A 26,205-nucleotide genomic window follows, 5' to 3' on the forward strand; every position below is an offset into this window, starting at 1 on the left:
ACGTTTTACATTGTTACTAGAACTTCTCAGACAAAAATAAATTATAGTTCAACTTGTTGAAGAAATCGATTTAATTCTACTCTATTAGCACATTCTATATAGTTTAAATTAAATAAATCGTGTTATATATACAAACAGTTCTTCAATTTCATTATTGCTCCTACTACAATAAAGATCAAACATGTCTAGGAGATGAGGGATCTTTTGAATGTTGATATTTTATATTATTTCTAACTAATCATTTCATATTACAATATTTAATCTTTATATAATAGTATTGAAGAAACAAGCTTGTATTAGTAACCAAAAAAACTGCTATATCAAACTAGTATTGTTTTTCTTTGATGTATTCTTTATAACATATTTTTAAAAATTTTGATAGCAATAGTTTGACTAAATTAAAAGTTATAAGTTAGATAAAACTGATTCAATAAATTGTATTAAAATAAATATTGCTTTCCTCAAGGTAGATAGATAGAACTGATTCAATGAAAAGAATCTTATTTTTGAAATATATTTATAATAATATGTCAACTGTTTATAACTTCACATTTTAGAAGACCCTAGTAATAATTAATATTTAAGATCCAGATAGACAACAATGACTAAACCAACATATTATAAATACATATACATTGGCATATATAGAGAGAGAGAAGAGTGAGAGTGGAATTAATAGAAATGAAGAGAAGAAGAGATACAGAGAATGATACAGAAATAAGATACGCCATTGGAGAACTGTCCATGATCTTGATCAAAGTATCAAAATCTGATCTTGATCATGATCATGATCATGATCAAGATCAAGATCATGTTCAATCCACCGATGATCACTGCTCTGTTTCGGACATGATCATCCCCACCAAGCCTTTTCTCTCTGTCTGCACTTTAATCCTTCAAGTTCTTGGTAATTATAGATATTAATTTCTTCTCTTTCTCTCTCAAGAAATGGAATCACCGATTAGGGTTCATCTTGTTTTTGCAGATAAGATTGGGCCAACAATGGCGGTTCTCAGGCTAGACATGGAACAGAACATCCAGGTATGATATTTTTTGTTTTTTTTGCTACTTCCACTATAGGTTTTAACTATTTCCAGAGGTCAATAACTTAACTTTGAAGGTTAATAGTTTAGAATGGATTGGCAATAGTTGTTTTTTTATTTAATTTTTTTTATTATATGTTTTTGTCTATATCTATATAAGTCATTTTCATGTTACGTGTATGACACACGCTTAAAGGAAGGGCCCCAAATGCCCATTGGCCCACCTTCTTATCTCTTTGCTTTTGACATTTTGCATTACAAAAATACCCTCAAAAGATTAATCTTCTACCTCATATGTAAATTAACCCCAAAAGTTTTTTTTTGTTGCCCACCTCTTTCATCTCTTTCATCTAATTATACTATCATATCTCTTGAGTAAATTATGCATTAAATGGGGGTGGGTTTGAAGCAATTAGGATCCTACGTAGAGGGAGAAGGAAAGAAGGACAAAATAGTAATATTTTAAAAATATATATTTACTGTTTTGTCCCCATCCTTGTGAAAGGAATCCATAATATGATCCGAATTGATGTTTGAAATGTACTTATAATAATACTTATAAATATGTCTAGATGATTTTTCTTGATAATAGGTTAAGTTAGGTGTTTATATATTTATTCTTATGAAATGTTGAGTAGTTTTTTACTTTCTCTAATGTCATTCTTGTGTCTTTGTTATATATTAAATTATTTAAAAAAAGAAATATGTAATTAAACAACTCAATCACCATTAATTGCATAATTCTTTATATGTTGATCAATGTTTCTTCCTCCATGTATTAACACTAGTTCTTGATTATTTCAAGAAAATGTGTGTATATTTATTTTCACTACTATGAAAATTTGTAAAATTTTGAATATTTAACTTATATTATGAGATAAAACATTTACAATTTTATCAACAATTTCTCTACCTTGGAGTTGCATATTTTGAATATAACTAATCATTAGTGAATTAGTTAAATTTAGCATATGAATATTTATGAGATAACTAGTATAATGGCCCTTAAGGTATAAGGAGATGATAACATTTACCCTTAAATATATAATTTTAAAATAAACTCATCTAAATGTATAAGTTTCTGTTTGGTTTTTACTACATGAGAATCAAACATTACATTGGAAAATTGTCTATGACTTTGTTCGGTAAACAAAATCAGTCATTTCACTATCTTCTAATTTATCACATTACTCAATTTATTAATTAAAATACTAAAATACTTTATATTATAAATTTTTATTTTTTATTTTATTTAAATATATTAATATCTTTTTAAGTCTTTTTATAAAAATATAATTACTGCCTTCTAAAAAAACATAGCCGTTATTTTTTTTTCTCTTTAAGTTTTTCAAATAACCTCAATTAGAACCAGCTTTTTGATAACCAAAGAGATTTTGTTGAAAGTAAATAAATTGCATATTTATATCCGGACCATTTAAAAAATACTTAAATAGAAGCATATCAAACAAGCTCTTACCTTACTTAGCATGCTGACGAACAATGTGCTAGCAGGAGTTGAACTTAATTAATATATTTCTAACATGTAAAGATGTCATTATTATTTTTTTAAATTTCGCCCACCTTTTCTATAAATTTTATACCAATAATATTAAAATCTAATTAATTAAAACACGTCACTGCATCAGTCATATTTGCTCATATATCACAACCAGTCTCATGCGGCTAATTATTAATGTCAAATTAAATTTGGAATCTAACCAATATATATATATATATATATATATATATATATATATATATATTCAGTTTTCTATTGTGTTATTAATGTCACATTATTTTTTATATATTATTTCTACTGTAGTAATAGACTTGGCCATTTTTTAAGTCAATTTGCAATTTATAGCTAGTAATTAATTAAGATGATTATTCCATTTATATTTAAATTGTTTTGTATAGTTACAATTATTATCTGAAGGCTAAACTAACACGACGTTATAGTCATATTCTCCTACTTCAACTTAAAATATATTTAGTAAGAATCGAATATAAAATTTTTGATATAGACAAAACTATCATTTCATTTGATTTACCCTAATTGGGTTATTAAATTTTGAAAGTTTAGATTATTAATCTATCTAATAAGGTATGTTGTTTTGAATTTTGATCATCAGAAATTGGAAAAGAAACTCGAATCAGAGCCATTACTCTACTCAAATTTGACTGAATTGCTGAAAATGGAAGCAACTGAGAAAATTGCCAAGGAGAATACAAGTTGTAGTAGAGCTCTCTTATGGCTCACCAGGTGCTATATGATTATATATACATAAAAGCCCTTATCATTGTTCAACCCTAATCATAATTATTTGATGAAATTCAAAATCATATAATGAATGATGATCATCTTGCAGGTCACTAGACTTTTCAATAGCTCTATTACAATTACTAGTGAAGGATATGAAAACAAACATTGACGAGGCTGTAGAAGAGGCATATACTCTAACTTTAAAGCCATGGCATGGATGGATTTCTTCAACTGCTTATAGGATAGCGATAAAACTTGTGCCCGATAACGAAACATTGATAGACATACTCTCGTCCAAGGGAGGAGATCGCGATTTGCTTAAGGAAGAGATGAAATCTTATATCTCCTTGTTGTCTCCGTTTCTTGAACAGATTCACTCCGTCTTGGTATAAACTTGTATTTTCGGCTAATAATATCAATTTTTTCGAAGTGTATATTGTATATTCTAATGAATTGATTTTTCTTTGGATTTGCAGGAGTTGTATGGTTTGGATAAGTTGAAGTCCAAATGAGAAAATGCATGGTTGATCCTCAGAAAGAAAGAGGATGATGTTGTACATATTATTTTCTTTGTGTTGGGTTTATTTTATGTAGAAATACCAAAAAGAAAAAATGAATTAATTTACACGAAATGATTTTAGTGTGTCATTTAGCCTAGAACAAAAATAAACTAACAAATGATCAATTTAAAATTGAACTATAAGTCTATATTCAAAGAAAAATATGACAAGCTACAAATATGAGCAACAAACAATAGACATAAAAACAATAATCAAAACATACCAAAAAAACTATCAATATTTTTTTTTTATTCTCTAGTATATTTAATTGTTTTGGGCGTGAAAAATACTCTTTTTAATGTATAATTTGTCACTAACAGAGAAAGACAGGAAGTAGGGTTCTCTTCCAGTTTTTCCTAAATTTAATTAGTTAATCGAAAAAAGGAAAGAAATGTGAAAAAAAGTATAATTAAGTTCGGAAAGAAATTCGTAATTAATAATGAAAATAAGAAAATTAAAAAACGTTTGATTTGGTTAAACTAAAAACATGTAAAATAAGATTGAAAATATTTAAGTGGAATAAGTAATTTTTGAAGGGAAGTTGTTCAAACTCATAATCTTAGGCAGGTTTTAATATGATAAATATTTTTAAGAAAAGTTATAAATATAATTTTTTCTTTCATTTTAAATTTAGGTATGTTTAAAATTAAAATAGTTAAAATTTATAATTTTACAATTATTAAAAAGATTGACGATTTTTTATTTATACACTCTTAATCACTTAAACCTTTAAAATTTTGATGATATTAAAATGTAAGAGTTTATAAATTATTTTGAATTTATGATTTTATAAAAATATGTAGATTTATATTTATAAAATTTTAAAAATATGATAATTATTTAAATATAATTAATTTTGTAATTATAATCTATTTTTAATATAAATTATTTATTATTGTTGTATATATTAAATTTATATTTAATTATATATAAATAATAACCTATTATATTTGACCAAAATTGTCAAAATTAGAGCTACATAATTAAGATTTCAGACTTATTATTTTCAAATTTTATGATTTTTAGTTTCTTATTTTTAAAGTTATACAAAACGAGATTTTGTGTTTACCATTTTAAATGTCATTAATTTATTATCTATGTGACATATATAAATAAATAAAAGATTAAGGGCATTAATTTAACTATCAAATTTTAGTGAAGGGAGAGTTTTGAATATCGGTTCTCTAAGATTTGGTAGTTAAATCTCTCGATTCGTTAAAATTCGATAATTAAATTAGTTATATTAACTAATTAATTATTTATTTATAAATGTCATGTAGATGATAAGTTAAAGACGTTTAAAACTGTTGAGATAAAATATTGTTTAGTATAATTTTAACAACAATGAGTCTCAAATTGTGAGATTTGAAAAAAGAGATTCGAAACTTTAATTGACCGCAATAAAGAAGAGCCCGATTTAACAATTTGACATAGGACTCAACTCGATTAAATATTTATTAGCCCAGTTCAAACAAGTTTATAAATTTGAGTTCGAACTCGATTCGACTATTTACCTACAATTTTGGTTTGACTCGACTTGAAAAGTTTGAACTAAAATTAAATTTTAAACTCGAACTTAAATCAAAATTTATTTTTAAAATGAAAATATCATAACTAAAGATATATTTTAAAAATTGATTTAATGATTTTCAAAAGAAATAATATAAAAAAGTAAAACGAAGAAAATGAAAAGTGATTATGAATTAGTGATAGAGTGATAAAAAGCTCAAAAATATTTATAAATAAGTGATAAAATTTGTAAAGATAAAAACATATTCAGAAATATATGATAGGGTGGTTAAATATTAATATAAATAAAAAATATATTATATTTTATCAAAAAATTTGATAAATCATTAAATAAATATTAGCTCGGTCAAAATTTTAAGTTCATATCTATTTTTCACTAAACGGGGTTACCGCTATCTAACTATACTTTTAGATTTTTATGTTGCAAATTATATATCTAAAGTATATTGATTTTCAATAATAATAAGTTAAAATAAAATATTTTTATAAAAAATATTAAGAATTTTGAATCCAAATTGAGGCCCAAAAAATGTTTTGAATGGGCCGAAATCTTTCTATACAAGAAATCTATCTCCTCCTCAAGGACACTGATATTATTATATTATATCACTACCATACAAACAACGAAAGGTTGACGCCTGAGTGGTCAATCCCGGTCGCGCGTCCCATGGAGCTCCAAGGATAGCTTTCATTTTCATATCTGTTTCTACCAAGATCGATCCATCGATTGATTTGCTCTCTCAATTCAAGCTATCGCGCGTTCTCTCTCTTCTCTCTCTCTCTCTGAACTCTTGAGGTTAGTTTCATCTTATCGCTCAATTTACTCTTTCGCACTACTAAAATGCTAGGGTTTTACATCACCTCGTTTCTTTATCGATCTGTATTGAATTCTTTACATACATACCTTTTGTATTTCATTAGATTTTGGATTCAAGATGCTTAGATTGTCAAGATAGACGATTTTGTTGTTGATTCATTTTGGGTGTTGAAAATCCTGCGTATCTTTAGTTCTTGACTTGGATACCTTTTAGATTTTATATTCCTCATGGATATGAGCTGTACTCTGTGGTTCTGCTACTGAAAGGCGAGTAAGTAGGACAATCTTGTTGTTGAAATAGGTAGTCTTAGTCATTGAGATTGTTCAATGTCAGTGGTTATTGTCTGTCTGTGTCTGTGTTTTCCAGATTCTGTTACAATAGTCATGTTTTATATACACCCTATACAAAAAATAACCCAAAGCCCTAACCTGGAAACCTAATTCACTAGCAATGGAAAACTCTAGAAGCAAACAGATTTTTCTAGCAACTTCAAAGATAAAATTGTATTAGTTGAGAACAAACTATGGGCATGTTTTGTAGACTTTATGTTGCTATACATGGTAAGAGATGGAGATCTTGGTATGAAAGACATGGAAAAAGATCACCATATGATGAATGTTAGGAGATATTATGATGATTATGTGAATGAAGTTAGGTTAGCAACAAGTTTTGGTTTTACTAGCTTGACATATATTACTTAAATGAACTTGTATGCAGGGCTGCCCCTAAGGTAAGCCCATGGGCTAGGGCAGATCATCAATCTATCCATAGGCCGAAAAGAAGCCAATTTAATACGCCAAAGACAAATTGCTTTCCTAATTTTGTTGTCATTTACAAATAAAAAAAGTAATTTATATCTATTAAATGAAAATAACTTATTGATGTGGGATATTTGTTAAACTAGATAAAAAAATTAATATAACTAGGGCTGCCCATTATTTGGGGCTGCCACTGCTTGTATGCAGCCATGCAATGGAATGAAATATGTTTTTTATCTCATGGCGAGGCCTTTTGGAAGTGTTCAATTGCTTTGGTAGCTTGGTGCTTACCATGCATTCAATGCATTAGTTTTGTAGGATTGAAACACATCAATGCTGTCTTAAAAAAATGTGAAGGGAATTTACTAAAGCTTACAGTTAAGATGCTACATAGAAATCAGATGGAGGAATTGCAGTAGTTTGAGTTAACTACTTTCAGGAGGACCTATAATCCTAAATTGTTTAAGACATGAGAAGTTTTGCTTCATGTTTTTAAAGAGTTCAAGTTGCTTGACAGTTAACTTGGTCAGAGGGTTTTGTTTCCAGACCATAGGTATACTTGAGTAAGGAACTCATGGACTGCTAGAAATTTGAGGGAAGAACTAAGATAGTATACATGTAATCAAATTGCAAGTTACCTACTTGGTTTGTGCATCTTTTCCTACGCACTCGTAGGTGACACATGCTTTCCAGTGAACCTTACTGGAAAATCAAGTCCAGTTGGCCAAGCAAAACAATAATGAGGGCAGAAGAAGATAAACTGCAATATCATTGTTTTGGCTTTGAGAGATATAACATGAAATGTATGATATAATAGAGGGCTAGAAATATTTTGATTGGAAATTGTATCCCAATAGATAGTTGGGTATCAATGTGCTGTATATGCATGATTTGCAAGAATAATCCTATTCACATGTATTGTAGATTGGATCTATTAAATATAACAATGCCCTTTTCCTTGATTGTTGCATCAAATGCATATTTCACAAGCCAGATGTGATTCTCTCTAGATATGTTCTCTTCTGCAGTTAGTGATCCCTTTAGGTTATAGGCTCAGTGATCTGTTACGTCTAAACTAAAGAATGATTAAATATTGTTATCTACTTACTAGATACTTGCATATCATAGTTGTATGATCCATTTTCCTTTTTGTGGTCTTTCACGTGTAGATGGTATCAACTTCATGGACCATCTAAACGTGTTTCAGGATGTCGCACTACCATGCATGCCCGAATGCTAACTCACGATTCCTTGCATTCGTAAAAGAAACAATGACCATTATAGATGCTTTGGAGTTGCACAAAGTAGTAATACAGCGCATAATGTTATTGATATTTCTAGAATCAGATCATTGTTTGAAGAATGCTTGTCACAAAGGGAGTAAAGGTGGCTGCTTGGACTTTGTCATGAAAGATGATTATGTAATGGCCATGGAAGAGGTTTAATACAAAGACCGAGATTTGCAGCTTTAAACTGGACACAAAAGTAGTAATCACAGGAACCTAGGATTATAGAAGGTGATTGAAACTGTGAGTAGTGACAAATGCTGGGGTGGGGTGTTAACATTGAGATTCAGTGCCACAGACCAATAAATGCTGGTTTGAGCCGTCCCTGACATATTTATCTACCTCAACAACATTGAATCTGTCATCTTACAGCATTGATGTGTGAACAAAAATAGTGCTGTAATCAATGCTGTAATGAGAATTAGATGCTTTGCATGACCAGAAAATCTTTTCAAGGCTGGTTTGTTAATAGAGAGGAAGTCAGAACAATTGAACAAGGCATGTCATTGACAACCATAACATTTGAGGCACCTTTCATAGACAGCCATAGGATCATGCTTGAATAATTAAGACATAAAGATTTCCCAAAAACGCAAGACATTGATGTTTCTTGACATAATGGGTGAGACTATGTATCTTTCCCTTTTCTCAGACTGTAAAATATGTCTGATCGAATCCTCTGTTGTAGGGAAACAATTTTCTAGTATATAGTTATGGTATAACGATATATTGGGGTTATATGCGAAGTTGGTCTTGAGAAATGCCATGGTGAACTTTTAGAGAAATATTATAAGTTTATGAGATTAATTTTTGGAATTTATTCTGGTCTCTGAACAGTACTTAATTTATCGGTGCTACATCACAGTTTTTCAAGAAATTAAATGTGATCACAATTTGCTAATTTTAGCATATATAAATGCATAGATAGAAATAGATGAACTAATATTGAATTCTGAATTGCTTCCTGGCTAAGTAGCACTGATACTATTTTTTTTTGGAGTATTGGATATGCCAAAATGGGTATCGGATATGACAAATTTGGTATCGTTGACTTTCTGTAGGGTTGACCAATCCAATAATACGGCTTGGACACGTTTTTGGATATCTGATTAATCTTTCGCTTTGCTAACTGTTCTTGCTGTCTAATATTCCTAGATTTCTAGTTTCCTATTTATTATATGATTTTGTTAGTCTGTTCCTTAACCATTTCTTTTGCTTTAGGATATTTGTCAATCTTGTCAAATTAAGTTATTTAGGCTTGTAATGGAAAATTTCAGCCTAATTTGTCAAATAATAATTATATAGCTTTTAATTATTTACGTATCCTAAACGTATCGTGGCCTATATCTTTAAATTTTGTCGTATCCGTAGAGTATTTGATACAATATCCGTATCCATGCAACATAGCTGCCTGGTGGGTTCTAATTGTACTGCAAATTTGGACATTTGTAAATCAATGTTGGTCATACTTTTGTCTAGGAACTCAGAACTTGCACCTTTTCTGATTTAGGATTCTCATCCCTATGCGAGCAATTCCACTTATAGGGTGAACTCAGTTTATAATTCCCATGTAGTGTATCAATTGCATAAATATGATTTATTTGACAAGTTTGGATATTTTCAGCTGCTACACTCCCCATTTCTTGAGCAATGTGAAGAAGACTTGCTGCTTGATATTATTGTCTATAATATTAGCATATACATTAAGATACTCTTGCAGTTAGCATTATTGGAATGTTGTTAATGATGCAGGAGACTACTATACATGGTTAAACTTTCCTTTTTACTATTGAGAGGTTAAACATGAAAAATATATCAAATATGCCCCTACATTTCTATCCAAGGAACATATATTCATATATATTGTTTACCATGCTAATAGGAAATTTTCCAATCAAACCCATCGTGGTGACTGAAGTGGTAAGAGTCTTGAACTAGGTAGCTGAGGTCTCATATTCGATTCCTACTGAAAGATCCTTAATTAAAGTCGGGGTTCATGGATGTAGGATGCTGTGCTAGCCTCCTTTAAAAAAGGAATTTGTCCTTAAACTTTCTATCCAAGGAACATATATTCATATATATTTTGTGTACCATGTTTATAGGAAAATTTCCAATCAAACCCATCGTGGTGACTGAAGTGGTAAGAGTCTTGAACTAGGTAGCTGAGGTCTCATATTCGATTCCTACTGAAAGTCTCTTAATTAAAGTCGGGGTTCATGGATCTAGGATGCTGTGCTAGCCTCCTGAAAAAAAGGAATTTGTCCTTAAACTTTTACAATTGGGGAGAAAGCATCCAACCTAAACTGCTCTTATTCTTTTCACCCTTAAATCGATCTCCCAACCTGCAGATACTATATATCTCAAGATGAAAAATATAAAGAAAATAAAACCTGACCTATTATATGCATTACTTGTGTATGACAAAACAATGTGTTTACTGTTTAACTAGTTAATGATTAAGGTATTATAATATTGTTTGATAGAGATGCATTTCTGTTGATTCTATATCTAGGTTAATATAGACATCTGCAAAGGAAGGATAGTCTTTTCTTTATCATCGTCTTAAAATATGTTTTCATGTTTCACTGTAGGTCATACTACATTCCCCCGAGAGAAGGTAGGCTGTTGCATATTGCTCAAAAGAAAAACACAATGGGTGAAAGCATCCGAAGACAGAAATCTATGTGGGATAGCATTGAGGAGACTCCGCAACCAGCTCCAGTTGATGACAAACATGACAGTTTTACAACTGTTCATATGGATCATAACCTGAAATGGTCTGACTCAGATGCTAATAATTCAGCAAAACCCAAAGATTCAAGGAGGCTATCAGGAGAACACTTGCAAGGAAACATTAACAAGAATGATGAGATTAGAAACTTGGATCGAAATTCACATTCCAGAAGGGCTTTGGAAGGAGAAAATTCTGATGGATGGGGAGGAGTGATGAATTCTAGCCATTCTCCTGAAAACAACAGGATCCTTCCCAATAGGTGTGGTTGTGAATTTAAATATTTTTACTATGAAATCTGATTGCTCTTGAAATAGATTTTCTATCAAGGCCTTGTTTGCTGTAGGGTTATTTGAATAACCAAGTGGTTATTTCCAAATAATCTTGTTTGATGTAGGTTCTTTGAGTAAAAGGACATTAGGGGTATAAAATATATAATATATATTATTTTTTTAAGATTTTGGTTAATAATTTGAACGATGTGATTGTTGAATAGACTGTTGGGATCTTAGAATTAATCTCAAAGAACCCGCATCACACAAGGCCCCAGAGATGATGGTGAATATGCATGCAATTGTTCTAGGACTATGTATCTAATATGTCCCTGTTCTAATATGAGATACGAACTATTTTCTTGTATCTACCTAAGTGCTTCGAATTTGTCTAAGAATTCAGGTATAAAAGGAGTCGCAGCCGGAGCCACAGTAGAGGCAGAGGTAGAAGTAGGAGCCGGAGCAGGAGCAGGAGCAGAGGCAGGTACAGGAATAGAGACCAGAGGAGCATGAGTAGAAGTCCACTTCCTGAGCGTAGGCAGGAACCCCATGGTGGGGCTGGATTTTCATCTCAGGCTTGTAGAGACTTTACCTCTACAGGCAAATGCAGGAGAGGAAACCAATGCAGGTTTCTTCACGATGATAATAGCATTGTTCAACAAGGTGGGCTAAGAATTGAGAAAGACCGATCAGAAAGATGGAATAGACAAGATGGTGGAAATAGTCATTATCAGGGAGAGAAGGATGCACCTTTCAGGAATAGTGGCAGTAATTCAGCACTTCCTTGTCGCGAGTTTCTGAAAGGTAGGTGTCATAGGGGTTCGTCATGCCGGTACCCGCACCATGATGCTTCTGGCGAGACCACCATGGGAAGAAGCCATAGAAGTTCGTATATTAATGAACAGGATGATAGGGAGAAGCCAAGCAGAAACAGTAAACAACCATGCAAATACTTCATGATGGGTAAATGCCACAAGGATAATTGCAGTTTCTCCCACGATGCGCCGATTCACAATAGCTTCGAGAAAAAGCCACAAGATGACAGATGGTCGCAACCTGAATCTGATACGAAACTTTCAACTGGTGGTTGGGTGGACATGGATCGTGGAGGATTGTATACCGACCCAACTATTGGACTTTTTACTCATGGTACGTGGGAGGATTACGTAAAAGCGGATGTTTCCAATTGGGGAGGACCATCTGATGTGTTAGGATTACCTGCTGGAAATTTGTCAGTGAATGCTGAAAAGCTTGATAAAGCTGCCAATGGAAATGAAAGTGTGTCTTCCTTTAGTAATGGAATATCTAGGGTTGCTCATGTAGAAGACAAAAGGCCTGATGCCCCATTAGCCCCATTAGTAGACTATGCAAATCCAGTTAATAATGCCTTGGGATCTTACAGCAGCGTGATTCCATCTCCTTTGCCGCGTAATTTCCCACTAGTAAAACCAGACACTGAGAAGAAGGTTGCGGAAAGTGAGCAGAATGAGCAAGTAAGCAATTTTCTACCGTCCATAACCCATATACTTGATCCAGAACAACTTCCTCAACTGTACGCTGCTCTAAATCCCCCAAACTCTTCTATTCCACCGATGCCCTCTTTTCCTCCTATTACCTCCATGGATGCTCAACCAATTCCAACAGCTCTCTTGCGTAGAAATTATAGTGAATTGGAGAGTGACCAAAAAGATGGTTCTGCTATCCGGTCTGAGTTATTAAGCCAAGTTAAGAATAATGGTAGTGATGAGGATGAGAATCAGGTGGTAATAGCAAACACATTGACTGGGGAGAAAAATCAATCTGTAGTTCCAGTTAGCAAGGAAGAGCAAGATAAGGATGGCAGGGGAAATTTAAATGTGGAAGGTAAAGGTAAAGAAACTACTGTTAATGAGAAAGATGAGAAGGCGCTTAAGCTGTTCAAAGTTTCACTTGTGGAATTGGTTAAGGAGGTCTTGAAACCCAAATGGAAAGAAGGTCATATGAGTAGGGACAGTCACAAGACTATTGTGAAAAAGGTTGTTGATAAAGTCACTGGCTCTCTTCAAGGGGATAATATCCCTAATACACCACAGAAGATTGAGCAATACCTTTCGTACTCCAAGACTAAGATTTCAAAACTGGCTGAGGTGAGTTTCTATTCTCTGTGTTGCCCGTTTTACACTTACCAATTAAATTTATATTTGAAGCAACAGTCAGCATAAAGTGATATAGACATACACCAGTTAACAATTTGAACTTAAAGAGGTTGAGGTTTCTAAGTCAATTTACACAGCACCTTGATTCATGACAGTGGGAAGCTGTGCTAACCTCCTACAAATAAAAAAATTCTGGTCTCAAAAAGAAATATATCCCTGAATGTGATTTCTGTTTTCCATAATACTGATACATTGCGCCACACATTGATGACATGGCACTGCAGACTGCGATGCTTCAGTTTATATTAAACATTAATTTTCGTAATATTTTTTCCTACTTTACTGATATTCATTGTTAGAAAAAATATATGCATTCGAGCCTAAGCAACCCCCAGCAAGTTTTTGGAAATGGATGTAGATTCCTATGTGTTCAACTAAGTTCTGTTTTCAGATGAGATATAGCTGGTAGAAAGTATTTTGAAATAAATTTACTCACAGTTTCTTATCTAGGAACATAAATTGTTTCCTAATGAGCATAAATACATTTTGATAAATAGTAGTTTCTTATGGAATGTTCTAAAGATCTTACGACTTTCGCAGGCATATGCTGATCGATTAAAGAAGGGTTCTTGAAACAGGGAGCTGTAGTAGTCTTGTTTATCTTATTACATGTTTTCAGATTGGACAAAGAAAAGGGGAGCTTTTTATGCTAGACTTGTTTAGCCCTATATAGATAGAAGAAGATGTTGATGAATTATATAGAGATTTTTGCAATTCATTCTGTTTGTTTTTCAGATTTTGTACTTTAGTTTTAAAACTGTTTGACTGAATCTTTCTTTATCTTGACTTGTAGATAGATATCACTGAGGATTAAAATATTGATGGTGTTTCATTGTTTGATTTATCTGTCATTTAATATTTAGTGGGTTTTCCTTAGGGCGATTCTGTTTTATGTATATATATATATATATATATATCGAGTTAGAATTCGGGTCGTTTTGAAGAGTTATATGTGCTAGAACTATCATTATTTTTCTAAAACATCTTAATTTTGGTATTTTTGTTTTAAATAATTTGTCACTAGGGTGCATTCCCCTTAAAAACATTTTTTATGCCTAGCCCTTTCAAAAACATATTTCCTTGAAAACAAATTGAAATATATTTTTTTTACTAATGTTTGAACAAGTTAGGTTAATTTTATATTGATCTATTATACATCTATGTATTATTTTTAAAAATATTAAAGTGTTTTTAAGGCACCATAAATATTCATTTTTTGGTGTTTACTCCATGGATTTTCTCTTGTCGTGACTACTGATGATTTCATTTTAACGTTTGAAATTAAATATGATTTTTTACTCCATGAACTTTTTATTGTGACTGATGATTTCCTTTTTATGTGTCCAATAGAATTAAGGAATAATACTTATCTGCCCATAAGATTAAGGAGGTTTGCAATTTGCTGTGGGCATCTAATAAACTAATTTATTAATAGTAGTTTTTATTATAAATATATATATATGAACAAACCAACCTACAAGTATAACCAACTTCAAATAATTTATACATTTTTTTAAATTTTTTTATCATAGTGAAGAATTGGTAATTGAGATCAATTATTCCCTAAACCTTTATAAATCCACATAAACTTTTCAAAAGACAGAACAACATACCCACAGCCAAGAATTCTTCAGCATTCTTGCTAGCTCCTTACTCTACCGTTTCATAACCCGATTTGACCCGACCCACTACCCGTATCCATCAACGACTTCCGCATATCTTCAGCCCACAGAAAACCTCATCCGACATTGCCCTTTGACGAGTTCTTGGATCAGGTTCGGATACTCCGAGAAAGAACATCCAAATTACCGGACAAGTACTTTTGTTGTGTTGGTCGAAGACATGATCACGGAGGAGGCTCTGCTAACTTATGAGACGATTATAAACACATTGGACTTGGATGTAGTCCGAGACGAAACCGGGGAAAGTCTTAGCCCTTATTGAAAGGACAGTCCAACACCTTATTTTTTTTAGGTTCGATTTTTGAATTGTGTAGTATGAGTTCGAATTATCAAAATTTTAGTAATTGGAAGAATATTTTAAATTAAAAAAATTGAAAGTTAATTAAATTGGATCTTTAACTTCAAATATATTATTATTGTCCACTGGATCCGACCTGGACCCACGATTTTCTTTGTTTGCATATAAGATGTGCATTGTTGAATTTAGTTAATTTATTTTAGGAAAATAGTAGTTTAACCTATGTAAATGTACAAGTTTAATTAACTTCATTTAAATGCATGTATTATAAAAAATAAAAAAAATTGACTCATTTAGCTTTAGTTAATAAACAATTTTTTTTTTAAAAAAATTATATATTTATTAATTAAATATTTATTTTTTTATTAATTAATTAATCAATTTCTTTTCTTTTTATTTATTAATTAATTAATTTCTATTTTGTTCTTGGTTCACTTATGTTTTACGTGTAATATATTTTGTTTTTAATATAAATAAAAATAAAAATTAATAGTTAAAATCATTAAGCTACTATTATTTATTTATTTTTGTATTATTTTTATTATTATATTTTTTTTGTTAGATGAATTAATATCTATTATTATCTAATTAAATGATTTTTTATTATTTTATTATTGAAAAGATAAATCATTCTAATATCCAAGTATTAGTCTTTAAAACAGACTAACAATTTTAAGATAATCAATATTAATAAAGAAAGAATAAATAAAATTTAAATTATTAAATATCAAATCCTAACCTATTAATAGATTAACGAAAAAAGAGAAAAATAAAAAATAAAATTGATTAATTAATTAATAAAAAAATGATTAATAAAAAAGTAAGAAGAGAAAAAATATTTAATTAAAAAATATTTAAAATTAAAAAATATTTAACTTTATTTAATTTCATAGGTTAAATGAAACAATTTTGTACATATTTATCCACTAATTTTTTTCTTTTATTTTATCTATGTTTATTATTTTTCTTAAAATTACTTAATATATATATATATATATATCATTGTCATCATTTTCTATATATATATATATTTTTCTTAAAATTACTTAATATATATATATATATATATATATATATATATATATATATATATATATATTATTTTTCTTCAATTTTAGATTTTACATTGTCATCATTCTCTATCAAATTTTTTATTGTTAAAAATATTTTAGTAATTTATTTCTCATATTTTTTTTGTTATTAAATTATTACAACTACTTTTTTCAAAATTATTAATATATTAATATGTTTTTAAAATTATATATATTTTTGATCTATAAATAAATTTATTATTATATATATTAAGTTTGTTATTTATGTATATATATAATTTTTTTTTAATTTTAAACGAATATATCTACATTTTTTGTAATTTAATATATATAAAAAAAAGTAAAGAAAATATATATAACTTTTTTAATTATTTATTAATGGTTGTGCTCAATAATTTAATTTCTCTTATTTATTAAATTTTAGAAAAGTATATTTTCAATAATAAAAATGATTCAAATTGTTTCGATAGCCGAATTAGATAGAATGAGATTAAACATGATTGAGAGTTCGTCTTATAATAGAATTTTTACTTTTTAATAGAAACAAGTGTCTACGTCTGAATAAGACATGAATAGTTTTAATGTGGGGCATTGTTACAAGTTGTTTGTTAAGATGGGTCCATATAATTTTTGTTTGGAGAATTTTAAGAGTCAAAAATTCCATTCAAGATCTCATTTTTTGAATAAAACGTTATTCACGATGAAATTTCTTACGGATAATATGTGCATGAAAAATATTGTATTATGGTTAGTCGTTGTCGTGTGTGTCACGAGAATGTTGAATCGACAACTCACTTCCTTTGTATTGTCGATGATAATTGTATCTGAAGTCTTTTATGGAGTATCACTGTAATTCATTGGGTGATGTCTGAGTCATTCGGTAGTTGTTACGAAATTTGGATTGATGCAGCTAATAAGGTAGACCTACATAATTGGGTTATCATTCCAATTATTTTTTGGTGGACTATTTGGTTTGAGAGAAATTGTCGAACTTTCACTGATCGTAGATGTCCGATGCGTATCATTTATAATGTTATTATTATGATACTTTCTGATATTCATTCTGGAAAGCTGATAGTGTCCATCGGGGATATATTGTTCTTCTCGAAGACATACGAGCTCGATAACCTATTGAGTAATTGTTTTTTTATTTATTTTTATTTTTTTATGTTTGTTATTTTTTTATTTTTTCTTCATGTCATGTTTTTATCGTTGTGCTTAAAGCTGTGCAAAAAAACGAAAAACCAATAACCCAACCGAACCGTTAGCTTGCCGATGTATTGATTACCCGATTCTAACAGTTTCGGTTAACTATTTTTTGCCTATTAAACAATTCGATTATCGATTAAACTATCTTTTTTAGCAGTTTAACTAGTAAATCAGTAATAATTTAATCATATATATTTATATTAGTTATTTTTTTTATTTATTTTTTTTTTTGTAAATGTTAGATATATTATAAATAATATTTAATAGTATATATTAGTTATTTTTAAATTTTAAATTATAATTTATATATAATTGTTTAAAAAAAATTAATTTAAATGATTATTAATTTAAAAATGGAGACTTTTAAAATATATTATATTGTTACAATAATATAATATATTATAATTTAATATAAATAAAAAGGGTGAATAACATAAAAGTACACACAAACAGAAATTTTGAAAATAAAATTAATTTAATAAGTTTAATACTTAATTTAAAAAATTGAATTATCGGTTCACGGCTAAACCGGTTAATTGACCGGAACTAGTAGAACCCAAATCGGTCAAATTGATACCAATATTGGTCGGTTAATCGGTTTATAAAATAAGAGGTAAAATCGACCGGTTGAACACCCTTAATTATGTTTAGGGCTGTTCAAAAAGATCGAAAAACTGATAACCTAATCAAACCGATAGTTTACCAGTTTAATTTTACCAGTTTATTGATTAACCGATTCTAACGGTTCTAATTAATCGGTTTTTACCTGTTTAACGGTTCAGTTTTCGGTTAAATTATTTTTTTAATGGTTTAACTAGTAAACTGGTAATAATTATTTATATTAGTTATTTCATAAATATTAGATATATTATAAATAATATTTAATAATATATATATATATATTATAATTATTTTTAAATTTTAAATTAAAATTTGTATAGAATTATTTTAAAAAAAATCTAATTTATATGATTATTAATTTTAAAAAGAGACTTTTGAAATATATTATATTGTTACAATAATATAATATATTATAACGCAATTTTAAATATATCTATGAAATATAATTATAATATATTATGTAATATATAATATTTTTAAATATATTTATGAAATATCATTATAATATATCATATTATAATAATAATAATATAATATATTATAACATAAATAAAAAATGAACGATGAATACGACGCAAACAAGAATTTTGAAAAAATAATTAATTAATAAGTTTAATACTTATTTAAAAAAAAAAATTATCGGTTCAAATCTATACCGGTTGCCAATACTGATCTGTTGGTTTATAAAATAAAAGGTAAAACTGGACTTAATCAGAACCGGTTAACTGGTTAATTACCGGTTGAACATCCCTAGTTGTGCTCAAACAATTTTCTATTGTTTTTAATATATAAATGAACCTTTTTAAAATAATGATTGAAATTAAAATAAATAATGATTAATTGTATTATAATTTAAAATATTTACTCATTACTTTATTATTTTAGGTTAATATAATTGAATTAAAGAGTACAATTAAAAAAAATAAAAATAAAAATATACATTCATATATTGTTCAGATATGCATAAGATAAATATGTACTTTTACCAAATCAAACAGCCTAATATAATAGCAAATTATAGTTAATCATCACTTAATATTAATTTTTTATTTTCATACTCAAATATTATTAACAATAAAAATAATATAATTTAATATTAAAAATAATTGACTAAAACATAGTAAATCAAACTTTTTTTACTTCATAATTTGTTTAATAAAAGATTATTTTCTCTATTTGATTTATATATTCATAACAAAATATATAAATAAATAAGTAGCTTAACCAAACAAAATATTTGATATATTTACAAATTAATGGATAAAGTGAGAAAAATTATTAATAGAGAGAAAATAGAAAAAAATATTAATGAAGAGTAATAAACTTTTTGAATTAGTCATAAAGTAATAATCACCTTTAAACCTCATTCACTAATCATATTATAAAAGTAAAAATATCTCTAATAATAAAATTAAAATGTGGGGAAAGATAGTTCTCACTTCCTAACAATAATAATAAAAGAGGAGTGATAGAGAGAGAATTTAGTGAGGAAATTTGGTGAGGGAATGACACCTTCATTCGTTGAAAAATGTAAAAGTGGGAGGAAAGAGAGAAAAAAGAGAAATTATTTGATTTTTTCAGCGAATAAGATTATGCCACGTCCCTCACCAAATTCCCTCACTAAATTCCCTCACCTAATCATTTCTCATAATAAAATTAAAGTATTCATACATTTAAAATAAAAATAAAATTACAATTCATAATATATTTATAAAAGATCAAGATAGATCATAATCAAATGGTGAAAACTAAAAAAAAAATTATATAAAAAATAATACAATCCATAATTTTTCTTGAGTGTGTTGAATGAAAAATATTTGGTGTAGGGTTTAGGCTATGTCTTTAATTAGTTGTTTTTACACTTTTATTTCATTTAATGCAATGTGCATTTAATGACTAGTTAGTTAGTTGAATTAATTAATTTCCTTAATATTCTATATTAGCTGGAAGTTGTTTACAGAATATTTAAATCCTTACAAGTTAATAATACAAGTGTGATTTTTTTTTTTTTTTTTTTTTTTTTTTTTTTTTTTTTTTTGTTATTTGATTATTTTTTGTGATTGCTATTTGTTTATTTTATTTTATTTTAAGATAAAACCCGTTTATATGACATTTTTAAAAGAGGACAACATTGAGGCAAAATCAATATAAAAGTTACCATCTTGAGATAAATTATTGAAAAAGAAGAGGTAAAATAAAAGCTCAAAATACTATCATTATTAGCCAACTTAGGAATTTTAATATTCCTCTATAGAACATATATATGTACTCACTTTTCTTTTTCTTTTTTTAATGATATACATTTCCAATGCATTCATTTCTTTTATAATAAAAACTTCTCTAGTTTCTAGGTGATTAATTATTTTTCTGTTTTCATATTTTTCTTTGAATTTATAGTTTTACTTTTTTTTAATGAAAAGTTGAAGTTTTTGCTTATTTATATATACCAGAAACAAGAGAATAAAAATAACTTTGAAAATTGAGTATGTATTTAAAAGGTAGTCCTTTTTCAATATATATAATAAAAAAAGCAAAGATTGACTTATGAACCACCAAGTCAAAATTTTTTTTTTTGCTTTAAATGGTTTGACATGTATAAAGAATCCAGATTGATACAATCTGTCTTAATTAATTTCTACCTAATTCTTTTTCACCCACCCATATCACTTTAAAAGTAAAAGATCATATTATATGAATCTGTAAACAATTTGACTTAATTACTGACTTAGGACTACTTAAGTAATTCTTGAGAGTTGAGCATCATCATTATCATCATCATCAAAATCAAAAACAACATGATCATGTATTGTTATTGTTGGGGTAAAAGAATTTACCCTTCAATGTTATTATTAATGGTGACTATGCATATCAACAACTGTTATGGAGCTTCCAATACAGAATCAGAAGATACTAATTTAAGGGTGGGATTCTATTCTACAACATGTCCAATGGCTGAATCCATTGTCTCTAATGTTGTTCGAAATGCATCTATTTCTAACCATAGAATCGCTGCCATCTTGCTCAGACTTCATTTCCATGACTGCTTTGTTGAGGTTTGTATTGTAATCTTGTTGAATAAGAGATAATAACATTGGATTGATTTTGATTGAAAATGTATTGCAGGGTTGTGATGGGTCAATTCTTATAGATAATGGGATAAACTCTGAAAAAAATGCATTCGGCCATCAAGGTGTTGAAGGATTTAATGAGATTCAAATAGCCAAATCTCTGATTGAATCTGAATGTCCTGGGATTGTTTCTTGTGCTGATATTGTTGCTCTTGCTGCTAGAGATGCTCTGTTCTTGGTAAATTTGTCACATTGTTATTAAATTAGTTCATCAAATAAGAGTTTAATTAGTATTTTTGATGATTTTTCTTTGTAGAGTAAATTTGGAGTAAGGTATGATGTTCCAACGGGAAGAAGAGATGGGCTTGTTTCAAATATATCTCTGGCTGGAATCATGCCGGAGGTTGATGAATCTATTGAAAGCATCAAGTCCAAGTTCATCAGTAAGGGTTTCACTGCTAAAGAACTAGTCATCCTCTCTGGTAATTAAATTTACTAAACCCATCTATTTATTTATTGTTTAATTATTGAAATTTGAGTTGGGATTAAAAATTAACGAAAAAAAAATGAAGGATAAAACTAGTGAATAAATGTTTCGGTTTTGTTTGTTTACTATATAGATATCCCTCGTTCAAGATCTCATTTGATTTTCGTATCATCGTGACTTAGTTCTGCTTTCTTCGTTTTTTTTTTTTATCAATTTAGGTTATTTTTTTACCTGGTTGAATAGAACATGTTAAGCCAAATCTTCTTTCATGAAAACCTGTTTGATTTAAATCGTGAAAATCAAAATCATGTGCTATAAAACATGTCGAGCCAAATCTTCTTTCATGAAAAAAACCTGCTTGATTTAGATAATCAAAACCACATGATATGACTCGAATCCTCGGTTCAATCCTATTTCTGACAGGGGCATTTGTCCATTTTTTAATAATTAGAAAACCAAATAGTAAATTAAATTGAATTGAATTTTTTAAATGATGGGTCATATTAAATCTTTATCTAAAAATAATATATTTATGGTCGCTGAACCATTGGAGCCCTAACATAGATTCGCGTTTCTATAAATTAGATATATATTTTTTTTAATGATTCCATAAACTAATTACTAATATATTAATTAATTAGGTGCGCATTCTATTGGAACCACGGCTTGTTTCTTCATGCCCAAACGTCTATACAATTTCACTAACAAGAACGACCCGGATCCGAGTATAAACAAGGCATTTCTTTCGGAGCTCCAATTTCTCTGCCCAATTAACGGCGACGTTAACGCTCGGATCCCGTTGGACATGGTGAGCAGTCACGTGATGGATGATCAGATACTTCGAAACATACAAAATGGGTTCGCCGTCATCGCCTCAGACGCGCGATTATACGATGAAAGTGAAACCAAACAGGTCATAGATTCGTATTCGAGCTTGATTTATGGATCTTCGTCTTCATTTATGGAAGATTTTACAGCCGCCATTGTTAAGATGGGGAAGTTAGGAGTCAAAACTGGATTAAATGGTGAGATAAGAAAGCAATGTAATTCCTTTAATTAATACTTAATTATTTTTAATCCCCATTATAATTATTATTGATAATTGATCAAAGACTACCAAGATGATCTATACATAATGATCATCTATGTAGTCATATATATATATTGAAAGGAATGTTATTCATAAAATGGTAATAATTTAATTGGTCTAGTTCATGTCATGACATGCATGTTATTAAATATTTGTTTTTCTTGATTTTTTTAAGACTAAGATAAAACTAAAAAATAAATATTTATTATGAATATAGGAATATTTTAATAACAAAAAGTGAGATTATCAAAATGAATTAAAGTGATAAAAGGTGGGTGTTTGCAAGATAATAAGTTCTAGAATTGTTTGTATCTATAATAAATAAGGTTTAGAGTTTTCAAATACTATTAAGTTTAGCTATTTCTTCTGGAGTTTGAAAGTTGAAAAAATCATGCATTTCCATATCAAAATTATCTTCTATTGGAGGATTAATTCTGGCAGTGCTGGATGATGAACCACAAATTGTCGTCTTGTGTGAAGTACCGGATGATGAACCATAAACTGTCGTCTTGTGTGAAGTGCTGGATGATGAACCATAAATTGTCGTCTTGTGTGAGGGTGGTAGAGGAGGACCGGTACCAACAACTCTTGATATCATCCCAACAAGACTCGAATCTTGTGATTTTTCTGGTGACGATGTAAAGTAAGATAAATGAAAAAAGTTATTGTTAAATCATTATAAAACTAAATAATCAAATATATCTAACCAATTACCGTTTACATTAGTAGAACAACTAACTCCTGATATCGTCGCATTACGATTAGATAACCTCACATCATGAATGGGATGAGAAGAAGGATTTGATAAAGCCAATGATTTTGATCCCAATGATGTGTTGTTTTCCATAGCAGTGTACTTTTGGACCATATCTGCGAAATTCTCTTTAGTGACCTCAATAACCTCGGGAGGACACTCATGAATGATGACCGGAGGAGGCTTACGTTTTTTGTTCTTGTTCTGATGATGCTTCGGCATTGTGAGTTTTGTATTCTTTTTGGATTCTTTACTTACTTTTTGATGTTCTATGAGACTGAATATAACCACGGTGTGTTGATACATGTGTATTAATATAAGATGTTTGAGAATTCAGATGCAACAATATTACTGCTTTAATATAATGTAATATAAATAACTAGTCAACAAATAAAATTAGCTTAATTTATGATAAATTATTTTAGTTACCTTAAAAATCTAAGGACTTATCTAGTCAACCCACAATAAAAGTAGCCTTAGTTTGTAGTTTGAGTTAGTATTTAAAAACGGTTAATTAAACTATTACTTTTTCTCTCCTCTCTCCTCCAGTGTTTCTCAAAATTTTCAGTCCTCTCTTTCTCTTCACCATTCTTTTTTTTTACTTATTACTATTATTTTTTATTTTGTTATGACTATAATTTTTTGTTTTGAAAGGTTTATAGTTTAGATTTTAAGTTTTAGACTAGTTGAGTTTGGATATTTTGGGTTTAAGGATTGGAATTTTGGATTTTGGGATTAGAGTTTTGAAATTAAAACAATAAAAATAAAATAAAAGAGAAGAGAGAAATTTACTTTTCACCTTGACTCATCAATAATATTAGTTTATTTTAATAATTTGTATGTTTGATTAAATTCATACACTTATTTATTTATTTATTTATAATAATAATAATTAATATTATATATATGTTATATATATATATATAATATTAATAACTTTAATTTTTTAATAAGAATTATATATAACTCTATATTTAATTATATATTTATAAACTTAATATTTTTATTTAAAATAATATGATTTTTTCATTAATTTTATTTTAAATATTGATAAATATTACTTAAATTAAATAATTTATTTTAAAATAAATTATATTAATATATTATTTTTTTATAAGTTTTTATTATATATATAATTTAAAATTTTAATTAAAATAAAAAATAATAGACAATGAAAATTTGAGAGAATTAATATATAAAAAAAGATAAAAGAAAATGTGATAAGAGAAAAAAAAATAGTATTATTATAAATTTAAGAAATAAAATTAAGTTTTTATATTAAATTTAATTGTTATATTAATTATTAATATTATTTTATCAATTTAAATATTAAAATTATATGTATATTTTTTAATATAAATTAATTATTAAATAAAAATATAGAGTGGAAGGTAATTTGTTAAAAATATAAAAAAATTCTAAACATGATATAGTGACAACATGAATAGAATGGATGGAAAATTTGATGAAATGGCTTCATAAGAGGTCTAAATCTAAAACAGGATCTCGTCTTATAAATTTTGCAAAAAAGGTTTTTTCGTCCTGCGAAATGTTCGTATTACTCCTTGCACGCCCACTTATTTACGCGAAATATCATTATCTCACTTTCATCTAAATTGAGTCTTTGAACTCACGCGATTTAGATGAAAGTGAGAGAGTGGTATTTCACGTTAATGGAAAGACTCGAAATACCACTTTCTCACTTTCATCTAAATCGAGTTTTTGAACTCACGATATTTAGATGAAAGTGAGAGAGTGGTATTTCGCATCTTTCATCGTATATATATATATATATATATATTATTTTGTCCTAATTAAAAAAACATTTCATTTCACGACTCTCGACTCTCTCTCCGACTTTACTCTCAAACCCTACTCCCTTATATAATACTATGTTGATGACGACTACGAGTAGCAGATGACGACGACTACGACCACGACCACGACCACGACCACGACCTCTCCGTTTGAAGACCCACTACTCTTCGTTCTCAAAATGGGTATGTTTATTTTATGTTATGTAGTGATTATGAACACTAGGTTGGTTATAATATAATATAGCTAGATTGTATTCTTAGTTAGTGCTTCGATGACTCCTGAATGAATGTGAATGAATACTATGTTGTATGAACAAAGACAGATGTGACTCACGCGTATTTTGCTCACTCACGAGTATTGTTTCTCACTCACGTGAAATACTCACTAAGGAGAAGTTTGCTGGTATGTTTCATGGAAATACAATGTACCAAGAAATGTTCACAAGTTTTTTCAATGGACCTATTGGATAGGGGGCTCCTATCCCATTAGATCCATTGCAACAAACTTCTGGAAAAGTTGTTGCATTGGATTTCCTGAAACTCTACCAGCAAACTCATCATCGGTTATGGTTCACACCATCTTCAAAAAGCAACAACCGAAGTAAGTAAAAATCGTGAGTGAGGCAACAAAAGAACATTACAATACGCGTAATTCTTGTAATGTTGTTGAA

General features: G+C 28.8%; 3 protein-coding genes across 4 annotated transcripts; all 3 read left to right on the forward strand.

Moving 5' to 3' along the window:
* Positions 1-657: 657 nt before the first annotated feature.
* LOC124910517 (glycolipid transfer protein 3-like) lies at positions 658-3,698 on the forward strand. Its single transcript, XM_047451165.1, has 4 exons — positions 658-907; positions 986-1,041; positions 3,176-3,306; positions 3,413-3,698. The coding sequence occupies exons 1-4, from the start codon at positions 682-684 to the stop codon at positions 3,696-3,698; spliced, it is 699 nt and encodes a 232-aa protein (XP_047307121.1). The 5' UTR covers positions 658-681.
* A 4,413-nt stretch (positions 3,699-8,111) lies between these two features.
* On the forward strand, positions 8,112-14,290 carry LOC124944962 (zinc finger CCCH domain-containing protein 55-like). Of its 2 annotated transcripts, none has more exons than XM_047485312.1 (4): positions 8,112-8,393; positions 10,850-11,251; positions 11,665-13,387; positions 13,997-14,290. In XM_047485312.1, exons 1-4 carry the CDS (start codon positions 8,386-8,388, stop codon positions 14,027-14,029), a joined length of 2,166 nt encoding a protein of 721 aa, XP_047341268.1. In that variant the 5' UTR covers positions 8,112-8,385; the 3' UTR covers positions 14,030-14,290. The 2 variants fall into 2 exon arrangements, with proteins under 2 accessions (XP_047341268.1, XP_047341269.1); XM_047485313.1 differs by lacking the exon at positions 8,112-8,393 and adding an exon at positions 8,608-8,880.
* Positions 14,291-21,179: 6,889 nt separating this feature from the next.
* LOC124909917 (peroxidase 43-like) lies at positions 21,180-22,933 on the forward strand. The gene is made up of 4 exons (XM_047450546.1): positions 21,180-21,371; positions 21,442-21,624; positions 21,703-21,868; positions 22,515-22,933. Exons 1-4 carry the CDS (start codon positions 21,180-21,182, stop codon positions 22,931-22,933), a joined length of 960 nt encoding a protein of 319 aa, XP_047306502.1.
* The last annotated feature ends 3,272 nt before the right edge of the window (positions 22,934-26,205 follow it).

This window comes from Impatiens glandulifera, chromosome 7, assembly GCF_907164915.1.
Source record: "Impatiens glandulifera chromosome 7, dImpGla2.1, whole genome shotgun sequence".
Classification (NCBI taxonomy): Eukaryota; Viridiplantae; Streptophyta; class Magnoliopsida; order Ericales; family Balsaminaceae; genus Impatiens; species Impatiens glandulifera.